General features: G+C 46.1%; 1 protein-coding gene across 1 annotated transcript; it reads left to right on the top strand.

Moving 5' to 3' along the window:
• Positions 1–6074: 6074 nt before the first annotated feature.
• Positions 6075–8615, top strand: LOC124703488 (probably inactive leucine-rich repeat receptor-like protein kinase At5g48380). Its single transcript, XM_047235694.1, has 2 exons — positions 6075–6914; positions 7324–8615. Exons 1-2 carry the CDS (start codon positions 6093–6095, stop codon positions 8323–8325), a joined length of 1824 nt encoding a protein of 607 aa, XP_047091650.1. The 5' UTR covers positions 6075–6092; the 3' UTR covers positions 8326–8615.
• Positions 8616–10332: the final 1717 nt, after the last annotated feature.

Below are 10332 nucleotides of genomic sequence, written 5' to 3'. Positions count from 1 at the left end.
ATGGAATAAACAACAACCAACGTTCAACACAAACAAATCTCGGCGCATCGCCAACTCCTTCGTCTCGAGGGTTTCTCCGGTAAGCACCATGCTGCCTAGATCGCATCTTGCGATCTAGGCAGCACAAGCCTGCCCACGTTGTTCATGCGTTGCTCGTGCTGAAGCCTTTTTGATGGCGAGCAACGTAGTTATCTTAGATGTGTTAGGGTTAGCATTGTTCTTCGAATTACATGCTTTCGTTATGCAACCCTTGCACATCTAGCCGCCCTTACACCTACCTTAGGTGTAGGGGCGGCACCCCGCTTGATCATAGTTTAGTAGATCTGATCCGTTACGGTTGCTCCTTGTTCATCAAGGATTAGTTTAATATCCGCGATAGTTAGGCCTTACAAAGGGTTGGAGGATCCAGCGGCGTGTAGGGTGACGTTTGCTAGCCCTAGAAAGGATGTTCCGGGGATCAACCTCGTGTTGGTTTTTAGGCCCTGTCTAGGATCAGCTTACGGTCACCGTGCGCGAGCGCGAGGCCCAATCGTGAGTAGGATGATCCGATTATGCGGTGAAAACCCTAAATCGTCATAGATCTAATTAGCTTTATCTTGATCAAGCAGGACCACCATATATTCAGACACCTTGTACGAATCATGGGTGGATCGGCTCTTTGAGCCGATTCACAGGATAACCTGAGAGCCGATCGAGGCTCGTATTTAATGTTTACGTGTATGCCATGCAGGAAACTAAGCGAGGCATCATCCACACCTTCCTGACCGGGTATAGGTCGAGTGGCACGCCCTTGCGATTGCATCGGACGTGTGACCAGGGAGGCTTTGCGGGCCGTCGCTCCGAGGGACCGGGGCCGGCCCGCAGCCCTAGTTGTTCCCGGCTCTACTGTGTTGCCCGTCTCTGCCCGCCAGGGGGTTTCTGACGTCAACAGCGGCTTCCTGTGGGCCGGCAGGGCAGATGCCAATGGAGGGCACTGCCATGTCAATTGGTCCAGGGTGTGTCGGCCGCTGTGGCTGGGGGGCCTGGGAATCCCCGACCTGGCGCGCACTGCGACCAGTTTAAGGGTGCGCTGGATCTGGAGGATGCGTACCGACCCTACGCGACCTTGGCGTGGGCTCGATATGCAGTTCTCTAAGATGGAGCTCGACGTCTTCACGGCCTCCACTACGATGGAGGTAGGCGATGGGGAGTCCGCCCTCTTTTGGGAGGACAAATGGCTGGATGGCAGATCCATCAAGGAGATGGCGCCGGAGGTGTATGCGCTGGTCCCGAAGCGCCGCCGGAAGGCGCGCACGGTTCGGGAGGCGCTGATCGATCGAACCTAGATCCCGACATAGCAGGCGCGCCAAGCGCGCTCGCGCTTTGGCAATACGTGCAGCTATGGGGTAGGCTTCGCGATGTGCAACTTTCGGCGGAACATGATAGGATGGTCTGGCGCTGGACGACGGATGGCCGATACAGTGCTCGATCCTACTACGACGCCCTGTTCCAGGGGGCTATCACGTCAGGGTCTTGGAGGTTGAATTGGAAATCTTGGGCGCCGCCAAGGGTGAAGTTCTTCATATGGCTGGCCTGCATGGACAGATGCTGGACGGGTGAGAGGCTGGCGAGGCGGGGCATACCGCATGCGCCTACATGCCCGCTGTGCGATCAGGCTGTGGAGACCATAGCGCACCTGCTCACTGGGTGCTCTTTCTCCAGGATGGTGTGGTTTGAGGTTCTCTCGTGGATCCGATCCACCTCAGGTCCTCCCACGGTGGAGGGTGACTTCGCGGAGTGGTGGTCGCAGGCTGTGCGGACCGCCCCCCCCAACCGCGCAAAGGAACTTCGTCGATTATCATGCTTACGGCGTGGTGGATTTGGAAACACCGAAATGCGGCGGTCTTCGACAATGCGCGGCCTTCGGTGACGTCCCTATTCAACGACATTAGGTCCGATGCGCGGCTATGGGCGGACGCGGGAGCCCGGGGTGTCCGTCAGCTCCTCCCCTAGACTATCTTCTTGGGTTGAGTTGTATGGCGGGGTGTGTCCTCTAGGGGACTTGTACATATAACCTTCTTTTCTATCAATGCATCGAAACGCAATGCTTTTGCGTTTTCGCGAAAAAATCCACCCTCTTCTAGGTGTTTCTATTTTCATTTTGACCCTTGGTTGATCTAACATTTGTGCACACCATATACCTTGGCAGACATGAGGGAACCGTACCGTAGTTTTTTTTTTCAAAACACAGTACAATCGTAGATGCTCAATTTGTACACTCATCCCTATAAACACGCGCATGAACATCCTTTTTTTGCGGGGAACTTAGAGAGCTTTATTAAACAAAAGTGTTTACTGGGCAGTCAGCGAGAAGGCTGCTAACCGGGAAGCTAGGGGTCTCAGGCATCCAACTCTCGGTCACACACAATGTGCTTGCTCGTTTTGTACATAGGTGAGCCGAAACATTGACCAGCCTTAATACATGTTAAGTAGAAAAGGCAGTAAAAGAATTAGCTACCCGTATGAGCATCATCGAGAGACTGAGTAACCGTACCGTAGATAGACAAGTGAAATATAATTTACAAAATAATTTGATCCACGCGTGAATTTTCGTGTGGGAAGGGATACCTTTGTCTCAGTATCATGTGCATATTTATAGCTATCTCAATAAGCTATATATGGTTACACACGATTATAGAGATTGGCTAGATCAAAATAACGCGCATCATATTCTGTTATATATATGAAAATATATAATCCTAACACCATGAACGAGACTGTTGTGGCATATATAGTTACGCCAGAGAAATCATTACCACATGACACAGAAGGGGAGGTTATATCGTTAAGCCAGAGAAATCAGTACCACATGACATAGAAGGGGAGATTATTTGATCAAGAGAGAGAGAGAGATAGAGAGAGAGAATTTGTTAGCCCTTTGAGACTTGAGAGCACCTCCAACAAGGCTAGATAATGGTAACATACTAGATTCAACCAAATTATGGCTTAAGTAATGTTGAGTTGTTCCATACGAAACTTAGAGAAGCCGATGATTATAAAACTTTGGATCTTTGAACCAAGTTATTTCCAAAGATAGGCCGATCCATTCAGAGAGAAAAGTTGAAGATGCAAGTGACTACAATGGTACCTTGCATGTCTGAGTCAAGTTATATCAAGTAATGTTACCATTATCTACAAATATTAGTATTATTTTGTTATATATGTTAATATTTTTATCAATATATATGATTAAACATTATGAAGTTTGACTTTGACCAAAACTTATATGCAACATATTTTGGGCAGGAAAGAGTAATGGTACATTGTATGAAGAAAGTTATATAAAAAAGATAGGTTGATTTTGTTATAGGTGGATCAAGATAGAGAGACAAATGACCATACGATATCTTGCATGTTTCTACCACGGTGCTACAAAAAAGTTTGTCAATTTGTTTCAAGAGAAAAGTTGAAGGGGTAAGTCATAAGTGACTACACAATGATACTGCCTTAGGCCTCGTTTTGCACATGAGGATTATGTTGGGCTATGTCCCTTCACATAGAGGTGTGTTGGCAGCACAACAACAATTCAGAAAGTTCAACACGTATCAACCAGTGATGGAGGTTCGCATCTAACAATTGTGATGCCTCCTTGAGAGGTAGATAAGGAGAAAACCCTAGCCACCCTTGGTGGTTGTAACTAAGAGAGCAAGAGCATGCCATAATGTGGATACTGCTGTGAGAGGATGAGAGAACACACTAGAACACCACAACCAAGTGAGAAGAGGGAAAGAAGGAGAGGTGATTTTTGTCCAGATTTCTGAGATTTTATCGGTCTTTCTTCAAGCTGGTGTTTGGAGGCTCAAATGTTCTTCGATTGGCTCCAAACTCGGTGAGCTTGTTCCTTACTTTGAGTACTTAAATCTGGATACCTGGTTTGAGATTTGGGTCAGAGGAGAATCATATTTGAGAGCGGTGAAGTCAGTTCGGACTGGTGCAGTTTCAGCACCGAGTAGGTTTGGGAGACGAACAATTTGGGCAGGCAAACGGTATCCTATTGAGCTGATTTTTGGTTAGTATGTTTGGAACTCATATGTCTGTTTGTCTGCCAAGTTTGGTGCTGACTGGATCTGCGGTTTAAGAGCAGTTTGCTGATTACCGAAGAGGACATAATCTGTGATATCTCTGCTTTGTTGTATCTTGCCTCTTGTGGTTGTTGTTGTTGCCGGTGGGCAACAAGGTGAAGTGTGTTGTAATCTCTAGATGTTCTAAGAAGACTATGTACCTAGGTTGCTCACAGTGAAACTTGTGTGGACCGGTTAGTCCACACCCCGTGGTTTTTCTCTCCTAAAGTTGAGAAGGATTTCCACGTAAATCCTTGTGTAACTTGTGTGTGCTTGCGTTTGTTTTTTGTTGCATCTATTGGTTGAAGCTATCCTCAAAGTTTATCTAATTTTTCACACATGCATAGTGGTGGTTGTAACCCCAACAAATTATAGGGGATTGGAGGGGATAAACCCAGAGCATGACAATACCGTGATAGATCCTGAAAGGGATGCTTTATAGGCAGGGATTGACGGGATTGAACCCACTTATCCCCTAAAAACCACGAGTTTCTCGTATATTTTGAATCCACGACTCCTCCCTCTCTCGGGCGAACGTCCCCTAATAGTTCTGAGGGATTGGTGGTTTATACACTAAAATACACACTAATCCTTGCATTTAAAACAAGGCCTTATATGTTTGAACAGCCAAAAGACCATTCCATTTGTTCCGATATAAGTGCAAGTTAGTGGACGGGTTCGCCCATATATTCATGTTTTTTTACTACCTTCATACCGGTTTATAGTGATATTACACATTTTGAGAAAGAATTTTGACTTTAAATTTGATCAACAAAGTATGTAATATATGCCACGAAAATTATATCATTGGATTCATATTCAAAAGAAGTTTCTAATAGTATAATTTTGTGATATACGCATTATATTTTGGTAATAAAATTAGTATTCTATTTTTAAAATAGGTAATACCCTATAAACTAGTACAGTACGTATAAATGAATAAGCAATTTGCACCCGTCACCTTGTTGAGCAGAGCAGTTAACTGCTAAAATCTCTATATTTCGTGTCATTATCCGTCCTGGTAACCACTAACCAGTCAACTGTTAACTGAAATTCCTTGTGTTCCCAATTAATCACTGTTGGTTGACTAGCAATAGGTGGTCCAAGTCCGACACGTGGGCCCATCTGTCACTCCAGTCGCCGTAGTCCAGTCCACGCTCCACTCCCACCCCCGAAACACGCCCACGGCTCACCGCTCCTGCCGCAACCGCGACCGCGACTTGGAGGGGCCGGGATCCACGGAGGAGCTCCAGTGGCCCGTGCTCGGCCGGTTAGCTTCACCGCAGCAGCGGCGATCCTGAATCGGCGACGAGGGCGAGGCAGCAGCGAGATCGACGACCGGCTCGGCTGGTCGCGGCACTGGATCGCTGGGCGGCCGGCGACGCTACCGACGGCGGGACGCTGAGGTACTCTTCCTCCCTCCGCCATCACACCCTTCCCGGTCTGCATCCACTCTCCGTCATCAGCCAAACGCCCCGCCGTACCGGTTACACTTTCCCCTGATTCGTTTCTGTAGTGCCGGCATGCCCCTGTGCCGCCAGCAGTCGGATCCAAATCTGGATGGAGTCCATCCAGTTCGTGTAGATGCGTCTACTTTGGGATCCTCCGCTTCAGTTCATTTGATAGATCGCTGCAGCCACTGACAAAAACATAAAATAGCCCCCCTCTAGAACTTCGCTTTCTGCATTTTTGTGTTTGACTTGCATGATGCAAACGCTCAAAAGCCTCTCCCTGTGCATCTTAATTACGTCGGGCAAGTAAGTACGATATGGTCAGTGTGACACATTACTGTCTCGGCTAGCTGGTTATCATTCATCTGATGGCAATGCTTGTGCATTTCTCAAATCAGTATGCTTTTTGGCATTTACCTGCTTCGTGTGCATATATCTTGCCAAGATTGTCATTTCTCGTGTCATGTTTCGTTGCAGGCACCGAGCAAGCCTCATGGTTAACTATTGGCATTGAAAAGATCCCCGAATTACAGCGCACACTATGATGGCCATTAGGGGTTTCTGTGCTACCCTTGTCCAAATTCTCCTCTGCTTCACGCTCTGTCAGCAATGCTATGGCACAGTAAGTGACATCCAATGCCTGAAGAGGCTGAAGGCGTCAGTTGATCCCAACAACAAGCTGCATTGGACATTTGAGAACAACACGGAGGGATCCATATGCACTTTCAGCGGCGTGGAGTGTTGGCATCCTAACGAGAACAGGATTCTTTCGCTTCGACTTGGCGGCATGGATCTCAAGGGCCAGTTCCCTGACGGGCTCGAGAACTGCAGTAGCATGACCTCGCTGGATCTGTCAAGCAACAGCCTCTCCGGGCCAATCCCAGCTGACATCTCGAAACGGCTTGCATTCGTCACAAACCTTGATCTTTCGTATAATAGCTTCTCAGGGGAGATTCCGGAGTCGCTAGCTAACTGCACCTATCTCAATGTTGTCAATTTGCAAAATAACAAGCTCACTGGAACCATCCCGGGGCAGCTTGGTGGTCTTTCTCGCCTAACCGACTTTAATGTTGCTGGCAACAAGTTATCAGGCCAGATCCCTTCATCTTTCAGCAAATTTGCAGCTTCCAATTTTGCAAATCAAGAACTCTGTGGGAAACCTCTGAGTGGTGATTGCACTGCCAATTCAAACAGTCGTACAGGAGTGATTGCTGGTTCTGCGGTTGCTGGCGCAGTTATCACTTTAATAGTTGTTGGTGTTATTTTATTCATTTTCTTGCGGAAAATGCCTGCTAAGAAGAAGGAAAAGGACGTGGAAGGAAATAAGTGGGCGAAGACTATTAAGGGAGAAAAAGGAGTCAAGGTATGTTTTTCCCCAGGTTTTTTTAGATACTATTTTAATTTGTATTTATCCGTATGCGTACTTTTTTTTTTCTAAAATGTTAGCCTTGTTTTTTAGGTAAATGTTACCCTTGTTCTGCTTCTAGCTAACACAAGTTTTTGCATCTTGGGGAAGCTCCAAAACTGTAGATACTGAATGAGTGATATTTCCTCTCATTATGTTGATTTTTTTGCATACTATAAAAGCGTTATGTTCTTATGCATAATTTCTTTTATCTTGAAGAATAATCTGTATCATACTATTTAACTAGGAGTAGAGCTGTCAGCCATTTATCCAAACAGGCATCGAAAATATGACTTATCAGTTTAGGCATTACAGATTTTTTGTTGGCTGCATTGTGATATTTATTTCTGCAAATTGTCATTTACAGGTATCAATGTTTGAGAAATCAGTTTCAAAGATGAAATTGAATGATCTGATGAAGGCAACAGGTGATTTTACTAAGGAGAATATTATTGCAACCGGTCATTCAGGATCTATGTACAAAGCTACACTTCCTGATGGTTCATTCCTTGCTATCAAGAGGTTGCAAGAAACTCAGCATTCAGAGAGCCAATTCACATCCGAGATGTCAACATTGGGAAGTGCAAGGCAGCGCAACTTAGTTCCTCTATTGGGTTACTGCATTGCTAAGAAAGAGAGGCTCCTGGTGTACAAGTACATGCCGAAAGGTTCGCTCTATGATCAGCTACACCATGAAAGTAGTGATAGAAAGTCTCTGGAATGGCCAGTGAGGCTAAAAATCGCCATTGGGGCTGGTAGAGGGTTGGCGTGGCTTCATCACACTTGCAACCCCCGCATTCTTCACCGCAATATTAGCTCTAAGTGCATACTACTTGATGATGACTATGAGCCTAAGATTTCGGACTTTGGGTTGGCAAGGCTTATGAATCCTATCGACACCCACCTGAGCACATTCGTCAATGGTGAGTTTGGTGACGTAGGGTATGTAGCTCCTGAATACTCCCACACCCTTGTCGCCACTCCAAAGGGGGATGTTTATAGTTTTGGTGTTGTCTTGCTTGAACTAGTCACCGGTGAAGAGCCCACGCACGTGTCAAATGCCCCAGAAAACTTCAGAGGCAGTCTGGTGGACTGGATAACATACCTATCAAACAACTCTATACTTCAAGATGCTGTTGATAAGTCCTTGATCGGAAAGAACAATGATGCCGAGCTGCTTCAAGTTATGAAGGTTGCCTGTTCTTGTGTGCTTTCCGCTCCGAAGGAGAGACCTACAATGTTTGAAGTGTACCAGCTTCTGAGGGCTGTTGGAGAGAAATACCACTTCAGTGCGGCGGACGATGAGTTGACGCTGCGACCACGGGATGCAGATTCTGAAAGGCCGGATGAGCTTATTGTAGCAAGATAGACAAAGTTTAAATTGGCGACCTTGCGTTTTTTGGATCTTGGGAATGATCAGGTTGATATGACGGTAATATACTATTTGGCCTCTCGCAGGTTAGCTCCTGGATATGTCATTTGGGTGAATGATCTGTATGAAACTGGCATGCTTATTTTCTTTACATCCTCAGCTTGTTGTATCTTTAGGATGTATGTACTGATTCTGTGAGATTGATCAACTGTATCACCACTTAACTTTTTTAGATGTAGAAAGTCCATACTGTCTGTAATGCTAAACTCTAGAGTTACTGGTTGTCTACTTTCGTGTTGTGCTATCGTCTGACTTTTAATACTCCCCCCGTCCATAAATAGATGTCTTATATTTGTCTAAATTTGGATGAATCTATACACTAAATAATGTCTATATACATCCAAAATTTAATAAATCTAAGACATCTATTTATGGACAGAGGTAGTAGCACTTTTTTTTCCTTGATGGGGTATGTATATTTCTGGTACAGTACATAATTTTTGTAATGTTGGATAAGTTAGGCAGAAATGTTGGATATATTGCAGAAAAAATTGCAAAAAGGATGTTGCATTTTTGAAAGTTTTACATATGTAAAAAAACAAATGTTACATTTGGGATAATTTTGCACCACTGGCAAAAAAAATTGCATCATAATTTCGTAACTTTGGTAGAGTGTAGAAAAAATGTTGGAGATTCTGGAAAAAATGATACATACAAAACGTCTTTGTCACATGATCGGACACATGAGATTTGTTTATTTAAATGCATCAGATGGCTCCGGCGGCAGCTGATGATTTGTATTTTACAACCGGGTGTAACCTAGTGTTGGCCAAAAGTATAATACCTCCATCCTAAAGTTTAAGGCTGGTACTATTTATAGAAAGTCAAACTATGTTAAATTTGACAAAGTTTTTACCAAAAATTATTAACATCCAAAATACATAATAAATATCATTTGTTAAATAATAAAATATATTTTCATATGGATAAAATATCATATTTGTTGATAGATTCTTCTAAAAGTTTTAGTCAAACTTTACTTAGTTTGACTTTTCAAAGAAAATTTAAGTCTTAAGCTTTGGGATGGAGGTAGTATCATGCAAACTCATAATCTGATTTTCTCAAAAAAAAAGTCAAATACCTGTTGAAACTGAAAGCTCAGCAGATGAACATTACCGACAGACTACGTGAACCGGCTCTTCTAGTACTGTACATACGAACGCGAAGGCCAGTTCCACTCGTGATGCTTCGCCTCTACCGCCGCCGGCCACGCTGGTCTCCAGCACCCGCCTCCGCCGCCGGCCACGCGCTGATCTCCTCCCCCCTCCTCCTCCACTACCTCGTCGCCGTCGACCTGCTGTGTTCCCGGCGTCTCCGGCCATTCCTTGATGCAGTGATGCCATGCCACGCCTCTACTCCGCCACGCCGATGTCCCGCAGCCTCCTCCGCAGCGGCCACCGCTTCTCCTCCTCCACCTCCAGCTCCCGGCGCTCACGCCCCTGGTCTCCCCACGCCGCCTTCGCCGCGGCCACACAGCGCGCCAGAGCCGGGACGCTCAGCCGAGAAGATGCACACTACCTGTTCGACGAATTGCTGCGGCAGGCCACCCCGGTCCCAGGCCACTACCTCAACGGCTTCCTTGCTGCCCTTGTCTGTCCTACGTCCTCTCGTTCCAACAGCAGAGATGGTAACGCCCTCGTCCTCTCCCTCTTCAACCGCATCTGCCGAGAAGAAGCTGTCCCGCAGGTGGCACCTCTCACAGTCCACACCTATGGCATCCTCATGGTTTCTTGCTGCCGCATGGGGCACCCGGACCTAGGGCTTTCCCTCTTCGGGCGTATCCTCAAGGCGGGCGTGGAGACAAACCAGATCGTCGCCAACACCTTCCTCAAGTGCCTCTGCTACGCAAAACGGACGGATGAGGCTGTCAACGTGCTGCTTCATAGGATGGCTGAGCTCGGCTGCGTGGCTGATGCCACCTCATACAACACAATCATTAAGAGC

The sequence above is a fragment of the Lolium rigidum genome, chromosome 3 (assembly GCF_022539505.1).
Source record: "Lolium rigidum isolate FL_2022 chromosome 3, APGP_CSIRO_Lrig_0.1, whole genome shotgun sequence".
Classification (NCBI taxonomy): domain Eukaryota; kingdom Viridiplantae; phylum Streptophyta; class Magnoliopsida; order Poales; family Poaceae; genus Lolium; species Lolium rigidum.
The sequence above is the reverse complement of the archived record's forward strand: the minus strand, read 5'-3'. Positions and strand labels throughout refer to the sequence as shown.

Coding starts and splice junctions, on each gene's coding strand:
- LOC124703488 (XM_047235694.1), top strand. CDS start 6,093: ATGATGGCCATTAGGGGTTTCTGTGCTACCCTTGTCCAAATTCTCCTC. Junction 6,915..7,323: donor AGGGAGAAAAAGGAGTCAAG/GTATGTTTTTCC, acceptor TGTCATTTACAG/GTATCAATGTTTGAGAAATC.